General features: G+C 61.8%; 2 protein-coding genes across 8 annotated transcripts in view; one reads left to right on the top strand and one right to left on the bottom strand.

Moving 5' to 3' along the window:
* The window catches only part of CCDC12 (coiled-coil domain containing 12), a 54462-nt gene extending 52894 nt beyond the window's left edge, over positions 1 to 1568 (bottom strand). For both annotated transcript variants that reach the window (XM_047695495.1, XM_047695502.1), the window contains exon 1: positions 1418 to 1568. In XM_047695495.1, coding sequence (XP_047551451.1) covers positions 1418 to 1513 — 96 coding nt within the window. In that variant the 5' untranslated portion in view covers positions 1514 to 1568. The remainder of the gene's footprint in view (positions 1 to 1417) is intronic.
* A 2236-nt stretch (positions 1569 to 3804) lies between these two features.
* Positions 3805 to 23499, top strand: part of NBEAL2 (neurobeachin like 2) — a 34901-nt gene continuing 15206 nt past the window's right edge. For 2 of the 6 annotated variants that reach the window (XM_047695310.1, XM_047695284.1), the window contains exons 1-26: positions 3808 to 4055; positions 11586 to 11674; positions 11756 to 11884; positions 11995 to 12076; positions 12170 to 12294; positions 12466 to 12548; positions 14193 to 14278; positions 14375 to 14657; positions 14817 to 14923; positions 16849 to 16932; positions 17323 to 17421; positions 17900 to 18501; positions 18586 to 18718; positions 18798 to 18917; positions 19096 to 19417; positions 19625 to 19707; positions 19820 to 19912; positions 20150 to 20324; positions 20455 to 20588; positions 20950 to 21109; positions 21314 to 21416; positions 21579 to 21732; positions 21831 to 21989; positions 22153 to 22312; positions 22488 to 22573; positions 22733 to 23248. In XM_047695310.1, the coding sequence (XP_047551266.1) occupies positions 4005 to 4055; positions 11586 to 11674; positions 11756 to 11884; positions 11995 to 12076; positions 12170 to 12294; positions 12466 to 12548; positions 14193 to 14278; positions 14375 to 14657; positions 14817 to 14923; positions 16849 to 16932; positions 17323 to 17421; positions 17900 to 18501; positions 18586 to 18718; positions 18798 to 18917; positions 19096 to 19417; positions 19625 to 19707; positions 19820 to 19912; positions 20150 to 20324; positions 20455 to 20588; positions 20950 to 21109; positions 21314 to 21416; positions 21579 to 21732; positions 21831 to 21989; positions 22153 to 22312; positions 22488 to 22573; positions 22733 to 23248 (4218 nt within the window). In that variant the 5' untranslated portion in view covers positions 3808 to 4004. Of the gene's footprint in view, positions 4056 to 11013; positions 11075 to 11585; positions 11675 to 11755; positions 11885 to 11994; positions 12077 to 12169; positions 12295 to 12465; positions 12549 to 14192; positions 14658 to 14816; positions 14924 to 15402; positions 15484 to 16848; positions 16933 to 17322; positions 17422 to 17899; positions 18502 to 18585; positions 18719 to 18797; positions 18918 to 19095; positions 19418 to 19624; positions 19708 to 19819; positions 19913 to 20149; positions 20325 to 20454; positions 20589 to 20949; positions 21110 to 21313; positions 21417 to 21578; positions 21733 to 21830; positions 21990 to 22152; positions 22313 to 22487; positions 22574 to 22732; positions 23249 to 23499 lie in introns of those variants that run through there. The other 4 variants (XM_047695301.1, XM_047695266.1, XM_047695274.1 and 1 more) reach the window with 4 other exon arrangements.

The raw sequence follows: 23499 nt of genomic DNA, 5'->3' as shown, positions 1-23499 counted from the left end.
AGATAGGGAAAAAGTAACCATCGGGCCACATTTTCAGCCCTTTGAGAGAATCCGTCTTTAAAGGCCAGTTCTCCTGATGGCCTGCGCATCCTTCCCATAGCAACAGGCCCTAAGGATGCTATGTTATCCGTTGTATTCTGACCTCAAGCCCAGTCACAGTAATCTGGGCCCCAAATCCCAACCAACAGCACAGGCTGGCCAGCCACTGAAAAGCTGAGGGCTGAGTTTCCCTCCGCCAGGCAGTTTTGGGACAGAACCCTCTGACAGGGCCAACAACATGCCAACAAAAGCAGAAGCCAATCCAGCTAGCTTTCACTATTACTTCCCCTTTCACTTTCCCACAGGGTGGCCATGCAGAAAGGAAACACAGGCCTGGCTGACCAGCCTGACTCTCTAAAGTTGGAAAGCTGAGTCCGTTTTCCCTCATCCATCCAAGGTCTAGATATTTACTAGCCTTTATATTTTGTAGAATTTACAGTTTTTGCTCATCCAACAACAGCGGAACTGACAGGCTCCACCCTCTGTGGGTTCTAGTGCTCTTTCATTCCGAGGACCCTGTCAGATCTCAAAATAACCCAACTAGAATTAATATAGAGGACTTCTTATCCTCCACTGCGGACATGAAGAAACAGGCTCATGGATAAGAAGCAATTTGTCCCAAGTCCCACAGCCCCAAGTGACAAGGCCAGGGTTTGCACACCGGCAATGAACTTCAGAGCTCTCCTTCCTCCTGATTACTCGGAGAGAGCAAGGAGGTGGAAATGGAATGGGACCATTTTGGTGTCAAACAAAAGCAAGAAAGAGGCTTCCAAGTTTGGTAACTAATAGGATTAGGAGGTCCATCCCCAGAGAAGTAGCCTAGGAACAACTAAGTGCCCTCCTCTTTCCCTGAGGTGCACCGTGACCTAGAAATGGGTCTTTGTTTTTGCACTTTTGTACTCAAATTCCAGCTGGGTCCCGAGAGTACCGTCCCGTACTGCCCGGCCCAGGGTGTGGTGGCGGACAGGGAGGGTCTGCCACATTCACTGAATTTCACCAGGCTGGAAGGCCGTCTGGGTCGTGGGGGAAAGCGGATGATTCAGGGCGCTCAAAAGCGAAAAAAATTACGTCTAATACAACGAGCACCCAAAACTTAGAAACTGCTCTGGAGACGCATAAGACAAACACCAGAAAGAAACCAAAATCCCCCGTCCCCGCCTCGCGCATGCGCGGCGACGGGGAACCAGCGCCAAAAGAGTCCCAGGCAGCTAACCACTACACCTGGTAGGCGGGCTCCGACTCCTCGCGCAAGCACCACCCGCGCGCGCATGCGCGTCACCCGCAGCTGCCTTTTCCTAGTAGTCCCCTGCCCTCTCGTCGCTGTTCTGGACCCGAATACTGGCTACCTCAGTCACGGCCCTCACTCTACATTCCTCACCTTGCGCCCGGTTTTTTCCCTTAGGGCTTTCAGCCGTTCCTTTCGCCGCAAGGCCTCTTCCTCTAGCCGGCCCACACCAGCCGCAGTAGCCGCCATGTTGCCCACCCTCCTCTTCTCTCGTCCTACATCGCGCAGGCCCCGGGAGTAGATGAACCTCTGGCGGCCAATCCAGTGACGAGAACGGGAGATCAGGAAGTCCTGAAAGCCAATCAATACTGAGTTGCTATAGCAGGGCCCGCCCCACTATTCCCCGCAACTAGCCTCGCCTGGGGGGAGGGCACGGTAAAGAGAAAGGCCGTAAGGCTCGATTCGTCCAATGCCCATCAATGAGAAAGCCTCAAGTGGAATCAGACCTGAGTGAAGGAGGATAGAGCGCGTCGATTGCTCTGCTTTTGCCTAAGCAAACGCCAACCACGCCCCTCACTCCACACCCGCCGCTTGGAATGCACTGACCGAACCCTGTCCCCTGTCCAGATTCTTCAAGGCCCGAATGCCTTCAAGAAGTCTTCCCTGACCCCATCTCAGTTTAATAAAAGATCTGCGTCTTCCTTCCTCTACAGGTGTCAGTGACTTCCTGGATGCACTTGTTCATGGGCCCCTAGGCCCTTCTGTATCCGCTCTCAGCTCAGATAAGGCATGTGCAGTGCAGGGCTTGGCTGGATGGCCGTTTCCTCCAGGCTCATGGGTGATGCCCTCCCACCTCCAAGCCCCCCCGGAGCAGCAAAGTACTCAGAGTCAGACTACCTAACTTGGAGAAGAACAAACCCCCAAAGTGGGCCCAGTGGGCCTCCAGGAACCCCCTGAGCTTAGTTCCTGATAACTACTGAGAGTTGATTTGGCCTTGATTGCAACAGGTAGGCAAGAGTTACACTGCTCGCCAGCAGGAGCTGCCAGGGTCTTCTTTCCTGCATTAACCAGCATGTCCTGACAACCCGGAGACCACTTTGGCTGAAGTTAAGCTCTTCCTACAGGATGCCAAGTTCCCCAAAGCCACCTAGAGGCCATGCCTCCCTCCCCCAACACATACCATGACTTGTCTCCTAGCAAAGCTGTCTCCTGCTTAGGGTCTCCATTCCCAGGTTGGTAGCAGGTGGATGCCCACTCCTCCCACTTCCTTTCAGAGACCCCTGTGCCACAAGACATCTGTCCAGCCCCTCCAAAATGACCCTCTTAACCTCACTAGCCAGGGCCTTTTGGTGCCCTGTTCCCCCACATCCAGAGGGGCAAACCGTCAGAACCTGTACCAGGGTCCCAGGGAGTACCAGGTAGCAGGTGCTCAGGAAATGTCAGCTTAGAGGTAGGATGCACAGGGCAGGAAAAAAGGCCAGAGTGGAGCAGCTACCCAAGAAGAAGTCAGGAGGACAGAAAAGGATGGGAACTGGGAAAGAGTCTGTCTTCTCTTGGCCACTCAAGGTCTGGGAGACTCCAGACTGCAGTTCTTCTACCTGAGAGTACCTTTCTGGGCTCCACAAATTTCTCCCTGACTCCAACAAAGGGCCTGACCCCTGCCCAACACCAGGTGGCCCCTCACCTCCCTGGCAGGCTGGCCAGGGGAGAGGGCAGGGAGAGGTCCTGGGGTTGATGATGGCAGTGGGCCAGCAAAGAGTCAGTCAGGCCTCCATCCCTGTCCACCCTGTCCACACTGTCCCCGGCTACCCAAATAATTCTCATTTGGCCCATCTGGGCTTCAGTTTTTCCATCTGTAAAACAGAGGCATGAGACATCCTCTTGCCTTTAACCTCTTGAGGTTAAAAACAAAAGATGTGAAGACCAGTGCTGGGCCCTAAAGTGGAGGATGCCTTTACGGGAGCATCTAGAAGGCTTCTTGGAAGAGGGAACCCGTGAGGATTGCTTAAATCTCCCAGGCATCTGCAGGACGGATGAAGGGCACTGCTCTCTGATGTCCCCATCCTGCTCCACAAACAGAAGCAAAAAGGTGGCATGTCGGTCTCCCCATTAAAGGGCTTAAAACAACACCAGGCACGTGGTAAACCCTACAAGTGGCCGCTGGTTGTTGTTACCATTTGTTGAAGGACTCTGGCCATCTGAACGCGGCCCGCAGCCCCTGCACCCCCCACCCCGCCTCCTGCCCCGGGAGACGGAGACCCCATCCTTGCACGAAGGGAGGCGATTCCAGCCCAGCCCTGCGCACTGTGAGGGGGGCAAGTTTGGAATACCTGACCCCGACCCACACCCAGGAGGCTCAGATCGGCCCTTCCGGAGGCGCAGTGGGGGGCGCGCACTGCTGAAGGCGGGACTGCTGGGCACCCTCCCGGACCGCCCTGACCTCAAGCTCCTCCTCCCTCCGGGCTCCCCGCCCTTTGCACGGTCCCGGGAGAGGCGGGGCGGTGGTAGCGGCAGCTAAGTGCAGGAAGCCGGGCGGCGGCCGGCCGCGAGGAGGAGGAGCGTGCGGACTTGGGTGGCTTAGCGCGGCGGGGGCCAGTACTACTTCCCCGAGTAGTACCGCGCCGCTCCGCCCCGGAGTGACGCCCTCCGCCCATGGGCCTGGCCGAGTGCAACCCGCGGGCGGCGCGGAGGAGGCGGCGGCGGCAGGTGGCGCGCAGCAGGGCCGGAGCCGGGCCGGGATATGGCCGCCTCGGAGCGGTTGTACGAGCTGTGGCTGCTCTACTACGCTCAGGTGAGCCCGCCGCGCGCCGCTCCCGCTGTGCCCCCAGCTCCGCGCGCCCCGCTGCGGCTGCACCTGCGCCCCCGTTCCCCGGGCCGCGTAGATGCACGCGCGCGCCGAGCGGACTCGGGTTCCGCACACACGTGTGCGCCGCCCCCGGCCCGCCGGTGCCTCCGGCGCCTCAGGCGCTTATACCTGGGGGATGACCCCCGCAGGCGTGCATCTCACAAGAGCTTCTTGGGTGGGGACCGCGCAACCTCGGTTGTGCCCGATGAGGAGAGGGTCCCAGGTCGAGACGGCCGGACACCGACCCTCTTTTACAGATGGAGAAACTGAGGCTCGGAAAATAAATGAAAGACTTTTTGGGTTGGGAGGGGCAGGAAGGCTTAGTTTGCATTTGGGTTTGACTCTCCTGTACGCGCGGCCCTACTGGGTGGTCAGGGCGGAAGGGTCTGAGTGGGCTGCGGGGTGGGGTGGTTGACGGTAGGCGGGCGTTGGGGGTGAGAGGTAGGGGGCGTCCCTACTTTGGTCGGATTTGAGTCAGCTCAAGCTACTCCGCATCAGTGCGCGGCAGTGATGAGCTCCTCCCTGACCCTGATCCTAGGAGGCCCTTACCCCGCCCCTGGGTGGATCTGGGGGTCCAGCCCGAAGAAAAGATTTGCCTTGGATGCAGGGGGAGGGGATAGGGGAGGTGAGATAGAAGGGATGTTTGAAAGGGGTGGAGGGAGGCCCTTCCCTCCTGAGCTCCCTGTCTTGTCTTAGAGACTACCTCACATGGCCTCAGCAGGTGAAGGGAATGACTCCCACCCCGGTGTCCTGCGAGAGCTGAGAGCCTGGTGTTCCCCAGACTCTGTGTCACGCACCTAGGCTCCCACTTTCCTCTGCTTTCACAGCAGGGAGGGATCCCAGGGTAATGCCCCCTCCTCTTCATCTAGCATCAGCCTCCCTCCCTGCACCTGCCTAGATTCATGCTCCTGGCTCAGGTGTGCCCTGGGTACAATGGACTATTGTGTACCCCTGATCTCGTCACTAGGGGGAAGTTCATGACCAGATCAGCTGGCCCTCTGTGAAGAGGCTGGCCGACTGTCTCCTAGGACTGCAGGCTGGATGTGGGGCCCGAGGGACCCAGAATCCAGGCCACAAGGACCATGGCTTCTTGAGTCCACTTCGGGGGTGAGAGGTCCAGGCCGCTGGCAGGAGGCAGTGTTTGTAGGGTCCCTGTCTGGTGTGATCCAAGGCAAAAGCTCTTTACACCTGAGTCTCTATTTCTCTGTCTATAAACTTGTCCCAGCCCTGACATCAGGGATGGCCTAGACTCTACAGAGGGATAGCCCATCTGGCTTGTTTGGACCAGGTAACGCTCCTGGCCCCCTGGGGTCCCCTCACTCAGGCCTCTCTGTCTACATCTCCAAGGGTTGGTCCTTGTGAAGAGAAAAGATTCAGAAGGAAACCTGCATCTGGCCCTCATGCCTCTGATTGCCCCAATGGCTGTGGGCAGATTCTTGGGTCTTGGTTTTGCCACCTGTGACGGGATGAAGGGGTACATGAACCAGGTAGTGAGTCTGAGGGATGTTAATGTTAGTGCTGTGGGGGGAAGGCCATCTAGGTGGGGTCTCCCAGGACTGGACCTCCAGCGGAGTGTGGTTGCCTCCTGCTGCCCCTTCTAGGCTGCGCTCTGCAGAAGGTCAGCGCCCCCATTCCCTCAGGAGGGACTTAGCACCATTTCCGCTGAGTTCCCTCTACTGCCCCAGCTCCTCCCCTCACCAGGGCAGGTCTGGGGCACGGGCTGGCTGGCTGGAGCCCTAGAAGCCCGGGTAGTCAGGGGGCGGCCTAGGGCCTGGCAAACAAATCCAGGATGTGAGTATGAACCGGAAGCTTCAGCCAACCTCCCAGCGCTGCCTTCCTGCCCGCTTGGTCCTGCTCCTGCTCCCGGAACAGGTCCCCACCCCTCCATGCTGGGCTCCCAGGGAGTGGTGCCTGTGCTACTTTGAGGCCTGCTAGGGACCTATTGTGTGTGTGTGCCTGCGTGGGAGGGCGGGGGAGGAAGGCGAGGGAAGAGACTGAACTGATAGAGGGTGTTGAGAGACCCCTGAGTTGGCCAGCCACCCAGCCAGAAGGTTCTCCCAACAACCACGCCCCTCCCCTCAGCTGAGAGAGCTGACATCAGCTGGGAAACCTGTTTTCCCAGTTGTGGGTCTAGGCCCGCCCAAGGGAGCACCCCCTTTCTGCCCTTCCGTTCTCCTCACAGACCCCAGGTTCAGACCTGCCCGTCCCCACCTCCCTCTGTGGGCCCTACTCCGTTGGGGGTCACAAGTGGGGAAGGTGGCGCCAGGTGGCTTCTGAGAGAGGAAGGAGGACCAGAGTGTTCCTGGACATCACTTAGTCTGAGCCCCTCAGGGCCCCGGTGGGGAAAGCAAGGCAGGGTCATACCAAGGTCATGGGACAAGTTGTGGGTAGAGTCTGTCAGAGCTCCAACCCAGTCTTCCTCCTGTGTTCCTTTGCCCAGGAAAGGTCTAGTCCTGTGGGCAGGAAGCCTCTGGTGGGTTCTGCACCCTGGGATGGCACAAGCTGTTTCCTCTACATGGAGCCTTCTCCCTCCTGCTTGAGCGGGCATTTGTCTCCTGTCCCCTTGACCAAGCCGGACCTCAGCACAGGTCCCCATTTCACCCTCACTGTGCTTGCTGCTTGGCAGTTTCCCTGCACCCCACACTTCGAGAGGCCCCCTGCATATCCACTGCGTGGCTGGCTGCAGGAGACCAGCCCCCCCCAGCAGTGACTGGTTGTCAGGGGGCCGAGTTTGGGCCTTGTGGGCAGAGGGGATGGGAAGGCCAGGAGCAAGCACCTGGAGAGGCCAGGGGTCAGGAGTGAGAGGGAGACCTGGGTGATGGGTGGGGCTTCCCCAGGAAGGTCCAGGATGGGATCAGAGGCCTGGGGCTGGCTCTTGGGCGGCATATAAAAGTTATGCAAAATAACATGCAAACGAGCAACTCCTTTGGGCTGGAGCAAAGTGTTGCTCCACAGACCCCCAGTGAAAGGGAGCGCTGTGGGGCCTGACATCTGGGGCACTCAGGGCCACAGAGGTCAGGACAGGACAGACATTCAGGTTCCAGGTCGGGAGCCCAGGCTGAACTCTTCAGTTATGCCACTGAGGACTCAGGGTTCAGAGTCAGAGGGAGGTCAGGACAGAGCTGGAGTTGACCTTGCTCTGTGCACCCTGCCTTGGTCCTTCACCCTGACTGATGAGCTCTGTTGCCTCATGGAAACCTGGTCAGGCTCTCTGCTCCCTCTGGGACCTCAGCTGGGTCCTATGCCTCCCTGTGCCTCAGTTTACCCTCTCGAACCAGGAAAAGGGAAGGTAGGCTAGTCTCCTTAGGGCAACCAGGGCTCCCCCTTCCCTGCATTTATTACCAAGGCAACTGAAGGGGGCCGGACTGAGGTGATGGGGAGAATACCACAGAGCCCAGGCTTGGGGGGAGGGGCTGGTAATCCCTGGAGTTGTTATGGCAACTGGGGCGCTGATGTGGAAGTGTGGGGTCCCCATGGAAACAGGGTCGGTTACTATGGGAACCCTGAGAGGAAATTCTCGGTTTCCATAGTGATAGGACAAGGGGAAGGTTAAGCCCTGGGGGGCATTATGGAGACCAGAAGTTCTGCCCCTTCCAAGACCCCGTCCCCAGGTAATGGGGAGAGACTGGCCCAGCCACCTGGGCACTTGCACCACTGTGCCTCAGTTGCCCCTGCCTCTGGCAGAGTCCCCAACTTCTAGCTTCCTTCTTTGACTCAAGGTCCTCCAAGTCTGACCTTCAGGCATCCTGGTGTAGCCAGAAACCACCTTTGGCTTGACATTGCCATCTCCTGATGCTGAGTGGGGAGACCCCCTCCCCAGGCCTGAAAGAGGTTATCCTGATCAGAACCCACCCCACTCTGTCCCATTGCTGCTTGCCTGTCTCTGGAAATGGGGTACTCACTACCACCCAGGCAATTCTGACTAGGTGGAGTCACCCACTTTGGAGCGACAATCTTCTCTCCTTACCCCCCTGCTCCTAGCTCTAACCTGGGGACCCCCACGCCATTCTACCTGCCTGGGCCAGACACTCAGGAGACCTCGGCTCTGCCAGTGAACCAAGGTCTGCTACTTATTGGTCACTGTTGGAAGTGGGTGGGGAAAACATTAGTGTCACCCTAGAATGCCAGAGGCTTGGGAAGGCAGAGCCCCTGGATTTGGGGAGGGAGCTCCCCCTCACCTTCTCCTGTGCTGGGGGGCGCGGTGCAGTGTGGTTGGAGAGGCTTTACCTGTGAAGCAGGTATGGAGGGATGGGTTTCAAGGAGCAGCTGCAGTGCAGAGAGATGAATGGTGAGTAACAAGCTACGGAGTCTGAGAACCACGGCTGGACTCCAGAACCCATGCTCTCAACCACTGGTCTGAGTTGGCAGCCTGACCTCTGAAGCACCAGGCAGGGCTGGGGCTCAAGAAAGGTGCCGGCTCTGGGGAGCATTCAGGCAGAAGAAGCATGGAGGGCAAAGCGCTTGCGGACCCGTGGGTGTGGGGACAGCGAGGAATGCCCTCGGGCTGAGCCATCTGGAGGGTAGGGGCTGCTGGGCAGACAGTGGTGGTGACCTGTGTGTACTGGGGCACACGGGACGCCAGGCGGTGGTTAAGGAAATTTCTGTATATTGCACCATTATGAACTCCGAGAGGAGGTGACGGGCTGGGATCGGGGTTTGAAGCAAGGTCTGGGTGTCCCCTCAGGGTGAGCCAGGTGGAGGGGCAGCACAGTGTCCAGCAGCTCGGTAGTCCCTGTCCCCTGGCAGACAGCCCCTTAGCCCCTTCCCCCCATAGTATGCTACAGCCACCTGCCTTCAGCCGTCCTGGGGTACCTCAGAGTTCTACAGAAGTGGCAGTTCCATGCACCCCCAGTGACTATTTGGGCCTAACTAGCCCTTGGGAGCCCCGCAGCCCCAGTACTGAGTGCCCTCAGGGCTGACCAGGCATAGACAGAGGCCCACTGCCCCCGGGGTCACTGACCTCCCCCTCCCCACAGCTTGCTCCCCGGACCTCCAGGGCCTGAGGAGGAGTGTGGCTGCTCCTGCCCTGCCTTCAGGAGGCCCTGGCCCCTTGGAGTTGGGGACTGGGCTGTCCCTGCCCAGTATTCCTGCTCCGAGCTGGAAAGGGAGGGAGGAGCTAGTCAAGGTCTCTCTGTGAAGTGTGGGAAGGCCGGGCACTATAGCCGCTTCTTCCGCTGGACCCCGTGGCGTGCTGCATGGCCACCAGGGCCTTGTGAGTCCCATACCTCCCAGCATGGCAGCCACAAGCCATGGGACCCAGGTCAGAGGCAGGACAGGCAGAGACCCCATCCCTCCCTAGTATCATGCTTTAGAGACCCCTCGTGCTCTCCCAGAGCCCGGAAGGCCACCTTGACTGCCGCAGCCCTGAACCCAGCCCAGCCTGGACCTGTTGGACAGGCAGTGGGTGTGGTTCTGGGGACAGAAAGTCAGGTGTGCAGAGTGTTGAGGGGTCCACCCAGGTTCTGGAAGGGTCAAACCAGGTGATGGCCATGAAGAGGCAGGGAGGCTCCTGCTTAAGTACCAAACGCCCAAAGCCACGGATGGCAGTGGGGCCTAGGATAGACAGAGGCCTGGACTAGAGGATGTGACTCAGATGGAGAGGGGCGGAGAGGCTGGAGAAGCAGCTGTGATCCGGACTCAGGACCTGGAATGCCAAGCTCAGTTCAGGCCTTATCCTCAGGCCAGGGTGGAGGAACATGGTCAAATCTGGGCTTTCAGGTACTCAGTAGAATGGCGGGTGGGGGGGGCAACACGAACTTAAATTTTGGGTGAGACATGTCTATGGCTTGACTGGGGGTGATTTGGGGATAGAAGGGGACAGATAGTGTTGGGCCAGTTTGAAGGTAGACCAGGATCTGTGGGGTCACTGAGGCAAAGGCCACGTGGTCAGCTCAGACCAGCTGGCCAGCAACCATGAGTGGCCCAGGCCTAAAACAAAGGTCTGGCTTTGTTTCAAATCTGGCACCTCCATGGCCTCAGATCTGTGACAAATGCACAAGGAAGGTGCCCAGCCACAGGGTGAGGGCTGCTCTGCCTCGGTTTCTTGTGGACCTGGCCCAGTCTGCTGGGGTCTGACCCCTTCCCTGGGGCCCATTCAGTCCCTACCCTGAGGTCAGGAGCCTACAGGCAGCAGAGAGGAGCCAACTACCCAAGGTAGTTCTGGAAGACCTTGAGTCGAGGTGCGTGGCACCAGGGACATGGCACCTATGATGTGTCCTTACCCCTCCAGCCTTCTGCAGTCTGGTCCCTGCCCCTGGGAAAGAAATGTGCCTTCTGGGCTCAGCTGGTTTGGGGGAGCTGCAGATGAGGTCAGCAGGTAGGGAAAGAGGGCTGGGTGGGAGAAAGAGCTCCAGACCAACACCCACTCTGTGCTTACAGGGTAGAACAGACCGGGGCTAAGCTAGGATCTGCTAGGATGTGGAGTAGAGACCAGTAGGGCCAAGCAGGGAGGCCAGGACACAGGGGAGGGGGGGCCAGGGCAAAGGTATGACTGAGTCCTCCACATCGATGGTGTTCCCTAGGCCTGAGGCTTGGACTGGGGTCAGGGAGCTGTGGGTGCCTTGAACAAAGGGTTCTATAGCAGCAGGTGTGGGAACCCTCCCTAGACTCCAAGATGGAACCTCATGCCAGAAAAAAATGAGTCTCTGGTCCACAAGCCCCACCCTGGGCAGTGTGGCCCCGCCCCTTTGCACTCCAAGCCCCGCCCCCGGTGCTGGGCCAGGTCCCTCACCGCTTCTCTTGCAGGGCCCTGGGTGCCCCGGTGGGGCTGGCCCCCCCACATCCCTGCGGTCTGCCGGGAGGAAGCAGCCCTCCTCCCCCACCGTGACTCTGCGCTTCCTGCCCCGGCGGGGCGGGAGGCGACGTTTCCCGTTCACACCAAAGTTTCCCTGGTGGCGGGCGCCCAAACTCGGGCTCAGCCGCTGCCCCTCTTGCCCATGGAACCAGCTTTGGGGCCTGGGGTCCAGGTAACCAGCCAGGGTGGGCATTAGGTTTCCAGGGTGAGATAGGGCATTCTGCCTGTATGTGTGGGGAATGTGCATGTGCATGGGTCCTCCTGGCCCATGGTGTGCGTGCAGCACGGTCTCCTGGAGGTGGCGGCTGCTGAGCTGGGAGAAGGTGGCCCAAGTCTTTGGATCAGGGGTGGCTGGCGGGTGGAAAGCCTTCAGCCCCAGCATCAGTGTGGGCCATGGCCCCATCCCAGGAGTGTGCACACCAAAGCCCCATGTCAGGCTTGCCTGAGTCCCCAAGGGTTAGGGAGGTGGGAGCAGAGACTGGGAGACTGGGAAAAGCAGACAGGGTGGTCAATGTACAGGACAGCCCTCTGCGGCTGACCTTCCAACTTCCTGTCCTCCCTCCTCCCCTACCACCCCTCCCTCCATCCACCCACACTGCCCTGCCTCCAATCCCTGTCCACGGCCCCCGGTCTGCCCCCACCCCTGTTGCCCCCCGCCCCCCCCCCCCCCCCCCCCCCCACAGAAGGACCTGGGCTACCTGCAGCAGTGGCTGAAGGCCTTCGTGGGTGCCTTTGAGAACAGCATCTCACTGTCCTCTCTGGAGCCACGCAGGTGAGCCTGGATCTACCTGGAGGGTGGGGACCGGCACGGGGAGACAGCGTCTGTGGTGCCCTAGCGACCCCCTCCCTGCAGGCCGGAGGAGGCAGGTGCCGAGGTGCCGCTGCTGCCCCTGGACGCGCTGCATGTCCTGGCCGAGCAGCTGGACGCTGGGGACCCGGAGCAAGCCCTGCTGCTGCTCAGGCTCTTCATTGTCCTCTGCAGGTAGGTCCCTGCCTCCTGCTCTGGGGAGGGTGGGCAGCCGGGAACGGGGGGGCGGGGGGCAGAGGCGAGGCTGCTGTACCCCCTGGACCTCTCTCCCCATTCCCTCCCAGGAACCTGGAGAACGTAGAGGCCGGTTGGGGCCAGGTGCTGCTGCCCCGGGTGCTGGCCTTACTGACCCGGTTGATGGCAGAGGTGAGGTGGGCTCTAGCCTGGGGTGGGGGTGGGGGGTGGTAGGCGGTATCCGGGGCCCAGTGAACCCCCTCCGCCCTCTCCCCATGCCTCCAGCTGAAAGGAACCCCAGCATCACAGGAGGGCCGTGGGCTGCTGCTGGAGAATGTGGCCCTGCACGCCCTGCTTCTCTGCGAGGGCCTCTTTGACCCCTACCAGACCTGGAGGCGCCAGCACAGTGGGTGAGAGCCAGCCCACCTCAGAGGACCCCCCCCCCCGGAGGGTGGCCTCTCTGGCCGGGGTCTGGAGGTGGGAGGGGGCCCAGGGGTAGGCTGGTGTGGGAGGGTGGCCAGGGCGGGGTGCCGTGCCTGGCCTCACCCGGGCCCCTGCCCATTCCCCACCCCCACCCCCAGGGAAGTCATCAGTTCCAAGGAGAAGAGCAAATACAAGTTCCCTCCAGCGGCTTTGCCCTGTGAATTCAGCGCCTTCTTCCGAGGTCAGGCCCCGCCCCTGCCCCATCGGCCCCCACCTGGCACCACCCCCAGACCCGAGCCCCTTCCTGCAGTTCCCCATCCCAGTGGCCACAGGGGTGGGACACCCTTAGTGGTGGCAGCCAGCAGGGCTGGGAGCACCACGGAAAACTGACGAGGCCTCCAGGGGCGAGGGAGTTCAGGGCCAGAGAGGAAAGAAAGGGCAGGTCTGGGCAAAATGAGTAATTTCTTTTCCGGGCCGGAGTGAAGGCCTTCCATGAGGTGGGGGAGAGCAGTTTCCCTTCCCTCTTTCCGCCCACCTCCTGGGTCGGAGAAGCCACTTGGATCTCACTCTGGACCTTCTTAAAACTCCCTGATCTGATCCCTTTACCCCTGGAGGCTGCACCCTTCCTTTAGACAATGTCTACACCGATTCTGCTTCCTGCTCCCGTGGTCCTGGACAAGCGACCCCCTGGACATCTCTGGCCACCTCTGGCCCCTGGGGACCCTCTACTCTCTGGTCCCCTCTTTTCCTCTCTTCAGAGGGAGGCTGGCCAGGACTTTAGATGGGACAGGGCAAGATGGCTGTGGACTGGGGCAGGCCAGGCTTGGTGAGGCGGTGGCCTGTTAACACAGAGGTGTGGAAGTGTCACTGGGATGTGCCATGTTGCTGTAGGCCTGGGGTCTGGAGCAGGGGCCACGACTCCAAGAGGGGAGACACGCCCCCCACACCCCACACCCCAGGAGCTGCTGCCTCCGTTCTCCCACAACCTGAGTGCTCTTCGCAGAACAGCCTGGATTTTGTTCCTCCTGCCGTCAGTCCCTCATCAGTGGCCTGGCATCTCAGGATCCCATCCTGCTCCCACACAGCCTCCCTTTCCAATCCCATTCGCCCTCTGCACCCTGTCCTCTCCCTCCCGAAATGCGCTATTATTCCATGACTTTCCCTATTGCTTCCTGTCCCTTCCCAGACCACCTGCATTCTTGGGCTTCAGCTCAGATGCCCTCTGCCCAAGGAGCTGTCCCACCCCATCCCACCTGAATCTAGTGAGCCCTGCTCTTACCCCCATCCCCCACCATACACACCACTCATGTGACCCAGGGCTGGTCCCTTCTTCTCTCTGAGTTTCAGTCTGTGGCCTGGCATCCTGTCCAGCTTGGCTGGAGCAGAGCCAGGTGGGCCTCCCACATGGGAGACTGTGAAAGCCCCTAGAAGTCCCCAGCGGGGGCATGGGTGAGGGTGGGGGGGGCATCTGTACGGTAGATACAGCGAGGTCCCCAGAGCAGGTCACAGGAAGCTCCAACCGTCGCAGGGTAGCAGGAGCAGCTTTGTATCTGAGAAGCTCAACTCTGGGTTGCCGTGGGGAAGTGGGGTGGGCGTGTGTGTTGCCTACCTTGGGGTCCCCGCTTTGGAGGTTAAGGATCTGGGGGAGCGACTAGGATTTCAGGGCAGGACCACAGGCCTTCAAGCTCTCCAAAGAAGGGCCGTGTCTTCCCTAGACCTCCCTAGCAGAGAGCCATGACATTTTAGTTCCCAAGGACAGTACAGGGTCTTTTCCCCTCACACGAGACATCCCAGCCCTCTCCCCCGACCCCAGGGCACCTCCCTCTTGGGTAGTCCCCCGCAAGCTTGATGACATCGTCCTGTCCTGCCCACCCACCCTATCCAGAGAGCCTGCAGGGGGCAGACGGCTTGCCCCCCATGCTGCTGCTTCGCCTCGTCCACCTGTTCGGGGCTGTCCTTGCAGGAGGGAAGGTAAGCCTGGAGGAGCCTGCAGACCAGAGGGCGGCCACCTCAGGGGCTCTGCTGCTCAAGCCCCTTGACCATTGCCATCTCTGCCCACACCTGCAGGAGAACGGGCAGATGGCCGTGAGTGCTGGCTCCGTGCAGGGCCTGTTGGGTGTGGTGCGGGGCTGGGACCATGGGCCGGCGCAGGACCCCCGCCTGGTGCCCCTGGCGCTGGAGGCGCTCGTGGGGGCTGTACATGTCTTGCATGCCAGCCGCACGCCCCCCCGTGGGCCAGAGCTCCGCACCCTGCTTGAGGGCTACTTCCGCATCCTTAATGCCGACTGGCCAGCGGGCCCAAGCCCAGGCCCCGAAGAGGCCCTTGTCGCCCTACGGGTCAGCATGCTCGGTGGGTATGGGCCCCCAGGCTCCTGGGGAGGTGGCTCGGCCGGGGAAGGTCCACGCGCTGATGGAAGGCAGGACCGGGCAGCGTGGGAAGAAGGCGAGAGGCTGAGCGGGCGGGGTCGCTGACGGGATGGAGCGGGGCTGACCCGAGACCCGTCCACAGACGCCATCCCCCAGATGCTGGCGTGCGAGGACCGGCCGGTGCTGCAGGCCACCTTCCTGAGCAACAATTGCTTTGAACACCTTACTCGCCTCATCCAGAACAGCAAGGTGGGCGGGGCCCAGAGGCTGGGGAATCCCTTGTGGGGGCTGCTAGGCGAGCCTGGGCTGGACTGGGCTGGGGCGGTCTGTGGCGAGCAGGGTGGCCTAAGGCTTGGGATGGCTCTGCACCCCATAGGAGGAGGGATGTGGCGGAAGGACAGGAGCTGCCCTGGCCCCTTGTCCCCCTTTCTCCAGCCCCAAGGCCAGGGGCAGGAGGAGGGCCTGCTGTTTTAGATATAGTCCCTGCTCCTGCCCACTTACCTGCCCTGCCCCCAGACCCAGGTCTGTTCTGAGTATGGGCAGCTCTCGGATCCCTGACTTCCTCAGTGCCTAGTGGGGCTCTCTGCCTGGGTGTCAGGGCACACATAGCCTTCCCACAGGGCAGAACCCTGGCAGCTGCCCCTGGTCCCTCTCTAACCCCCCTCCCCCCATCTTCCTCCTCTTCTCTCTCTGCCTCCTCCACCTTGTGCCCTCCCCCTTCCCCACAGCTGTACCTGCAGGCCCGGGCGCCCCCTGAGGGGGACAGTGACCTGGCTACCCGGTTACTGACCGAGCCCGATGTCCAGAAGGTACCACCTTGGGGCTGACCTGCTCAGGCACTTACCTCCTTGGGCACCCACCCCCTGCGGCTCCCTCTTTGAGCCCTTCCTGCCTGTGCAGGGGGAACGAGCAGATATGTGTAAGGCCTGCGGTGGCCTAGTAATGGGGCTGGATCCCCCATGCTCTTTCACCCAACTTCCAGACGCTTATTCAAGGGAATGGGCAAGAGTGATCTGTGCCCTACCCAGTATTAGTATTGGGAGCTAGGGTTTGGCTTTACCAAGCTGGAAGGAACCTTCGAAACTCAACCACCTACCCACCCCCCATTCCCAGAAGGGGAAACTGAAGCCCAGATACTAAGGGGCACGACTGTGACAGAAAAGGAGGTTCCCACACATGGGCCCACTTCTTTCCATGGATCCTTGTGCCGGCCTTAAGCAGGTCACTGGGAGTCCCTCATCCCCTTATGATGTCTCCCTGCCTCACCTTGCATGGGAGCTGGAAGAGGCAGCAAAGCTGTCAGGGGCTCGCATGGAGAACCCTCTCTCCTTACTGCGTGGGCCCCAACCCTGAGGTGCCCCTGCCTTTGTCCTCATGAGGCAGCCCCTGTGGCTGTTGCTTTAACCTGTTTTCTGAGAGCGTGCATATCTACTTTTCCACAAAGCAGACAAGGCGGGTGAGACCCCTCGTTTTTACAGATAGGAAACTGAGGCCTGGGGAGGGGGAGGTTGTGTGAGGTCGCTGGGGGAATCAGGCCCCATGGAGCCAGGGTACAGCCTAGCAGTCTGGCAGCTGTGGACACATTCTCTAAGCCCATTCCCAGGGGTGGGGCAGGGCAAGTGAATGGCTTGTTTCCAGCTATCAGGTTCAGCCAGGGTGAGCCTTAGTGCTCCCACCTGCATCTAGGGGCAAGGGGGAGGGTAGGACTCAAAGGTCTCGAAGGTTCTTCTGGTTCTAACCTCCTGTGATTGGTTGTCCCTCGATTCCCCACCCCCTGTCAATCATCATGGGTGATGGAGCACTTGCCTGCTTGTGTGTGTCTAGCTTGGGTGGGGATGGGCGGGGACTGAGGCCTGTAAGCAGTGAGCGACAGAAGGGGTAAGGCGAGAGGGTCCCCTGTTGATCTGTCACAGTGAGGGTCTTGGTTTCTTCCCTGGCCTCTTTGTCAAAGGGGGTCTGGCCAAGCTACTCAGAGAGGGCCCTAGGGTCAGGGTGAGGGTCACAGTAGCATGGGCAAGGAATAGAAGGCCCGGTACCCCACTCCCAAGGCTTCCAGCCAACTCAGCAACACGCCTTGGGGCACCTGCTCCTGGCCCTACACCAGGAGCAGGGGGCTGCCAGCTGTGACACATTGGTACCCCTGCTGCTGACTCCCCACCCCACCCCACCCCAAGGTTCTGGACCAGGACACAGACGCCATCGTAGTACATGTGGTCCGAGTGCTGACCGCCATCATGAGCGGCTCCCCATCAGCCAAGGTGAGGACATTACAGTCTGGCTACCAGAGGGGTGTGGGGTGGGGGTTAAACTGACTGCATGCCCCCAGACGGCTCTGGCTGGTGGCCATTAGAGCAACGGAGCTGAGGGGGCAGGCGTCTTGCCCTGTGGGGTACAGGTCAGAGCCGGCAGCTGGGTCTCCGGGGTCAGGGCTGGACTGGGGAGGATACTTGGGGGCTGACCACCATCTACAGCCTTCCAAGGGGACCCTTACCCCCGCAGCCATCCGTGGGCCCTTGCCCTCACCAGCACTGCGACCCGGAGGCAGAGCCAGGTTGGGGAGCCCTGAAAGATGCTCCTTCTTCTGGGATTTCCATGGGGTGTGGGTTTGCCCTGGGGGCCCACATATGTGCTCCCTTCCTCCTGCCCAGGAGGTGTTTAAGGAGCGCATCGGCTACCCACACCTGCTCGAGGTTCTGCAGAGCCACGGCCCCCCCACCCGCAGGCTGCTGCAGGAGCTACTCAACATGGTGAGGTCCAAGGCGTGGGCTTGGGGTCCCAGGGGTGGTCAGGACCAAATCAGGCTTCCTGTGGAGGGTGAGCCCTCCACCTTGGGGGCTCTGTTGGCCATGGGTGTTATATAGTGGGACCCATGGCCTGACCAAGGTGTCTGTGTCCCTGGGATGAAGATCCAGTGCAGGGGAGCGAGACCGTGCCCCCTCGCCCCAGATCATCCCAGAACATGCCGTTGGGGTTGAGGCCACCCCGGACCCAAAGCCAGGCTCAGGGGGTTAATGGTGCCAGAGGCCTGGTGTAAATAGTGCCGCATGCCCACCCGCCTCCGTCTCCCCCAAGCTGCAACCTGCATGAGCAGGACGGGGGGGCACGCATTGCCCTCCAGCACTGGAGGCCGACACCCTGAGCCACGGAGGTCCCTTGGCCAGCAGGGTGGCCCTTCCCGTCACCTAACAGCTGCCCCAGGAACCATCCCGTGCTCTCCACCCCCAGGCTGTGGAAGGTGACCACAGTGGATGTCCGCCACCACCAATCGTCAATGAGCAGCCCGTGCTTCTGCTGATGCAGTGGCTGCCCGCCCTGCCCACGGTGGAGCTGCGGCTCTTCCTCGCGCAGCACCTCCGGTGGCTCTGTGACAGCTGCCCTGCCAGCCGGGGCACGTGTGTGCAGGCTGGTCTGGTGGGCCACCTGCTGGAGACACTGGCCGCCGGGGTCGCCTTGGGGGCCCACTGCCAAGAGCAGCTTTTGGCGCTGCTGCAAGCCTTGGGCCGAGTGTCCCTGAGGCCCTTGGAGCTGCGCCGTCTGCTGCGCCCGCCACCGGCGCTGGACTCAGAGCCCAGCGGGACAGAGGCTGGGAAGGCCAGACACGCGGGGGCCATCATCCGTGCATTGTCAGGCATGGCCCGGCGCCAGGGCCCCGCGAGAGCCCTGCACTACTTTGACCTCACGCCCAGCATGGCGGGGATTATGGTGCCCCCCGTGCAGCGCTGGCCGGGACCCAGCTTCACCTTCCATGCCTGGCTCTGTCTGCACCCCACAGCTGCGGCCCCTGCCCCAGCCCCCTCCCGGCCACTCCAGCGAAAGCAGCTATATAGGTGGGTGATGGCTAGGGAGTGGGGTGCAGTGCCGTAGGGCCGAGCAGGAAAGCCACAGGCATAACTGGTACCGCCTATCCCCAGCTTCTTCACCAGCAGTGGCTCAGGGTTCGAGGCCTTCTTCACGGCGGCTGGGACACTGGTGGTGGCCGTGTGCACCCGGAAGGAGTACTTGACCATGAGCTTGCCTGAAGTGTCCTTTGCCGACTCCGCCTGGGTGAGCCTCTCTGCTCAGATGGCATGGGTGGGGGGTGGAGACCCCAAGCACCAACCTGATGCTGAGGCTTCTGTTCCAGCACTGCGTGGCCATTGTCCATGTGCCTGGGCGCCGGCCCTTCAGCCAGAACCTGGTCCATGTCTACAAAGACGGCCAGCTGGTCCAGACGGCAGCCCTTCGATGCCCCTCCCTCAGTGAGGTATGCCAGGCAGGGTTTGGGGAGGCCTGGGGTAGCCGGGGCATCTTGGACGTGGTGGGGCCTCAGACTTCGGCCTCTGGGGTCCGTGTGGCCACAGGGGTCCGTGTGAGGAACTGGATGCAGGCGGAACCCCAGGCTTCACTGTGATCTGACCACTTGCCCAACCCCGGCCCCGCAGCCTTTCTCCTCCTGCTGTATTGGCTCCGCTGGGCACCGCACGACGACCACCACCACGGGGCTGCCTACGCCACCAGTCCCCACGGCCCTGGCTCCCCCTCACCCCTCCCTCTCCCGCTCACAGTCGGTCCCGGCCACTGCAGGGCTTGGCTGGGGGTCCGGGCTGGTGACCCCCTTGCAGGAGGGCAGCATCAGCTCCACCCTTGCAGGCACACAGGACACCCGGTGGGGCAGCCCTACGTCCCTGGAGGGTGAGCTGGGGGCCGTGGCCATCTTCCATGAAGCCCTGCCTGCGTCGGCCCTGCGGACCCTGTTCACCTTAGGTATGCAGCACCACCCCCCACCACCCCCCTGCGCCCTGGCCCAGCTCCTACCTGGGGGGTGGGGGTTCCTACAGGGTCCAGGCTGGAAACTAGGGGTCCAGGAGGGAGAAGGCGTTCCTGGGGGTGTATGTCCTCTGACATGGCAGGCTCTGGATGGGGTTGGGTGAGACACCCAGCCAGGTCTGAAGCCCCCTGGCCACCCCCCAGGGCCCAAGGAGATGGCACCCTTCAAGCCCGAGGGTGAGCTGCACGAGTTTAGCACCAAGCTGCTCCTCCATTACTCACCTCAGGTATTGGGTGGGGGTGGTTGGCTCAGCCCTGCTACCTTCCCCTGCCCCCCCAACTCCTGTGCCACCTCCTCTTCTAACTGACCCTGCCTCCCCGCCCACCCCCTGCCCCCAGGCCTGTAGGAACAACATCTGCCTGGACCTGTCCCCTGGCCATGGGCTGGACGGCCGCCTGACGGGCCACAGGGTGGAGACCTGGGATGTGAAGGTGCGTGTGCACCTGTGCACGGGCCAGGGGTGCCGGGGGCACTAGCACGGGCATGGGCACGCGTGTGTGCAGGGTGGGCTGGGGAGCCACACTGTGCCCTGCAAGGTCGTTAGGGGAGGTCCACTCAAGAGAACCAGAGTCCGCTGGACCCAGCTTCCCAGAGTGGAAGATCATCTGGGGCGGAGTGAGGTGGGAAGTGGCTGGGAGCTGCCTTCCCACAGCCAGCCCTTCCCCTAGGATGTGGTGACTTGTGTGGGAGGCATGGCTGCCCTGCTGCCCCTGCTGGAGCGAGTGGCCTCCCAGCCCCAGGAGGCCGAGGCAGGTCCAGCTGAGACACATGACCTCGTGGGGCCTGAGCTGACCTCCGCCCACAACACCCAGGGCCTGCTTCTCCCACTGGGCAAGTCCTCAGGTAAAGTGGCCCTGGCGCCTGGGTTAGGGCGGTGAGGGACTCTTGGCATGATAAGGAGGCTGGAGTGCCTGTGGCCTCTGCTGCTGGCAGACCCTTGACACACCTCTGTCCCCCTCCTGGTGGCCGGTAGAGGTGCGCATGGAGAGGAACGCCGTGGCCGCCTTCCTGCTGATGCTGCGGAACTTCCTGCAGGGCCATGCGGGGAACCAGGAGAGCCTGGTGCAGTGCCAGGGGCCGGCCATCATTGGAGCCCTCCTGCGCAAGGTGGAACGGGGGACGGGGGTGCGGCTGGCCCTGTCTGGCGGAGGGGACGGCGTCGGAGGGCTAGGAAGGGGAACCTGATGTTGTCGGGGAGAGCCTCCTGGTGGAGTGGCTGGCATCTGAGCAGGGCCTCGCCAAGCTTGGCAGGGTTTGGCCAAAGAAGTAACCAGCACCCCACTGGGGCAAGGAACCCACCCAGCAGGCTGGGGAGCTTGCCCCTCGGAGGCAGTGGGGAGCCACGAAAAGGCTTGGAGCAGGCAGGATGCTCCTGTCTGTCTGCCTGTGTGGGGCAGGGTGGATGCTGGGGGGGCTCAGCGGCACCCATCCCGGGCCTGCTGCCTCACATTGCCTCCTTCCACTCCAGGTCCCCAGCTGGGCCATGGACATGAACGTGCTCATGTCTGCGCAGCTGCTGATGGAGCAGGTGGCTGCAGAGGGCGGCGGGCCCCTCCTCTACCTGCTCTACCAGCACGTGCTCTTCCACTTCCACCTCTGGAGCCCCAGTGACTTTGCCGTGCGCCTGGGTGGGTGTGGGGACTTAGATGGGGGGATGCCAGCGGGCACAGTGAGGGCAGAGGTTTGGAGAAGTTAGAACCCCGCTTTGGGCCATCTGAGGGAACAGCTTGACCCTGGGGGATGTGGCAGGGACATGGCCCTGTCCTGGAGGGACAGCAGAAGGGGCCCAGCTCAGGCGAGGGGGCCTGAGTCCTCCGATGATGCCCATTCAGGCCATATCCAGTACATGTCCAGCATCGTCCGGGAACACAGACAGAAGCTGCGGAAGAAGTACGGGGTCCAGTTCATCCTGGACGCGTTGCGCACCCATTACAGGTGAGGCTGGTGGGGGCGGACAGGCTGTGGGCCTGACACAGCAGCCTCTGGCCCTGGGGATGGGGTTCGGTCCCCGCAGCTCACCTGCCTGCTCTCTCCCCTCTGTTCCCCTGCTTTCTCCTGGCCCTGGGTGGCTGCGGCCCTGGGTCGGTACCGGCCCAGCCCGCCGCGGGAGCTCCCCCTAGTGGCTGACGACGTGCGCACAGTGCAGACTTCGCTCCTGGGCCTGGTGCGGGAGTTCCTGGTTCGGAGCTCCGCGGCGGAGGACATGCAGGTGGTGCTTAGCTTTCTGGTGGCCTCCGCGGATGATGGTCAGGTAGGCTGGAGGCTGGGGGGGAAGGGCTTGGGTGCGGGGTGGGGTGTGGACCGTGTCAAGGGGAGTGGCCCGCCCACAAGGAGACTTTGGATCCCCAGGTTGTGGGAGCCCTGGACCTGTTCCTGGCGCTGCTGCAGGGCTCGCCAGCACAGGAGTCTCTGGCCGTCTTCCTTGTGGAGCCGGGGAACCTTGAGGTGCTGCTGGCTCTGCTGGTCCGGCCGAGGTCACTGCCCCTGGTGCCTGACCGAGTCTGCAAGGTACACCCAGCCTGCCCCTTGTGTTCCATTTGCCGTGGCCCCTGCCTAAGGGCCAGGGAGGCAGAACAGGTCCCTTGGAGCCACAGACCTGCGTGGTGACTTTCCCTGCTCCAGTCACTCCTTCCCCATGAGGACAACCCTCTATGTCACCCCCCACCCCCAGATCCTGCGAAAACTGCAGCAGAACGAGCGCTTACCTGAGCGGAGCCGCCAGCGCCTCCGGCTACGAGAGTACGGTCTGCAGGGCCTTGTCGCCTGCCTGCCAGAGGGGGCTGCTTCCCCCCAGCTTTGCCAGGGCCTCTACAAGCTATTCCTGGGGGCAGGTACCACCTGGGTAGGGCCAGGAGGCAGGCCAGGTGGAAGGGCGAGACGGGGCCAGGAAATAGGGCAGGTGGATAGAGGGAGGGCATGGGCACAGGGGCTGAGGCTGGGCCAGAGGGGAAGCGAGGTCCGCCGCCTATGCTCAGTCCCTCAGGGCCTCTCTGGCCATCCTTCCAGATTGCCTGAATCTCTCAGATCTGTTGGCTGTGGTACAGCTGTCCCTCCAGGCTGACCTCAGCGTCCGCCTGGACATTTGTCGCCAGGTGAGTATGGGGGGAGACAGCTTGAGGAGGATGGGGCTTCTAACATGGAGCTTTGCTTTACCTGCCTGTGAGGAGGGCTCCCTTGCAAAGGCCCTGGGGTGGGAGTCCGGGGGCAGAGCGCTGGCCATGTCCCTTACTGGCTGTGCCCTGGCCCCGCAGCTCTTCCACCTCATCTACGGACAGCCAGACATAGTGCGGCTGCTGGCCCGACAGGCTGGCTGGCAGGACATGCTGACCCGGCTATACGTCCTGGAGGCGGCCACAGCTGGCAGTCCCCTGCCATTCTCCCCAGAGCCACCCACCTCCCCAGACCCAGCCCTATGCCAGCCACCCACTGAGTCGCCTGAGACTTCGGACGTTTTCCTCCCCTCGGAGACCCCCAGCCCTGACCCTGACACCTTCTACCACGCTCTCTCCCCATTTTGTACACCCTTTGACCTGGGCCTGGAACGGGCCAGCGTGGGGTCATGCAACACCAGCGGTGGCGGCGGCGGTGGCAGCGGCACTCTTACTCCCGCCAGCCAGCCTGGCACCCCTTCCCCGCTGGATGGGCCCCGGCCCTTTCCTGTGGCCCACGGCCGCCACAGCTCCAGTCTCTCCAACGTACTAGAGGACGGCAGCCTCTTGGAGCCCACCATCAGTGGGGATGATACCTCAAACACCAGCAACCCTCAGGTGAGGCGGCCCGCTCTGCCACTGCCCGGCTCTGAGGGACCCCTCTGGGACCCCAGGCAGGCGGTATAACCTTTCCAAAGGTGAGGTCCTATCAGACATCAGGGCTATACCCACCGGTCGGCCCTGCTGCTGCCCCCCGGAGCTCTCATCCGCAGCTGTGTTCCTGGTTGGGGTCCCAGAACAGGATAAATGATGCCAAGCCCGAGTGGGGAAACCAGCCAGGCTTTGGGGAGTCCCCAAGAGAGCCTGCA

The sequence above is a fragment of the Lutra lutra genome, chromosome 1 (genome assembly GCF_902655055.1).
Source record: "Lutra lutra chromosome 1, mLutLut1.2, whole genome shotgun sequence".
Taxonomy (NCBI): Eukaryota; Metazoa; Chordata; class Mammalia; order Carnivora; family Mustelidae; genus Lutra; species Lutra lutra.
This window is presented reverse-complemented; position numbering and strand designations above follow the sequence as displayed.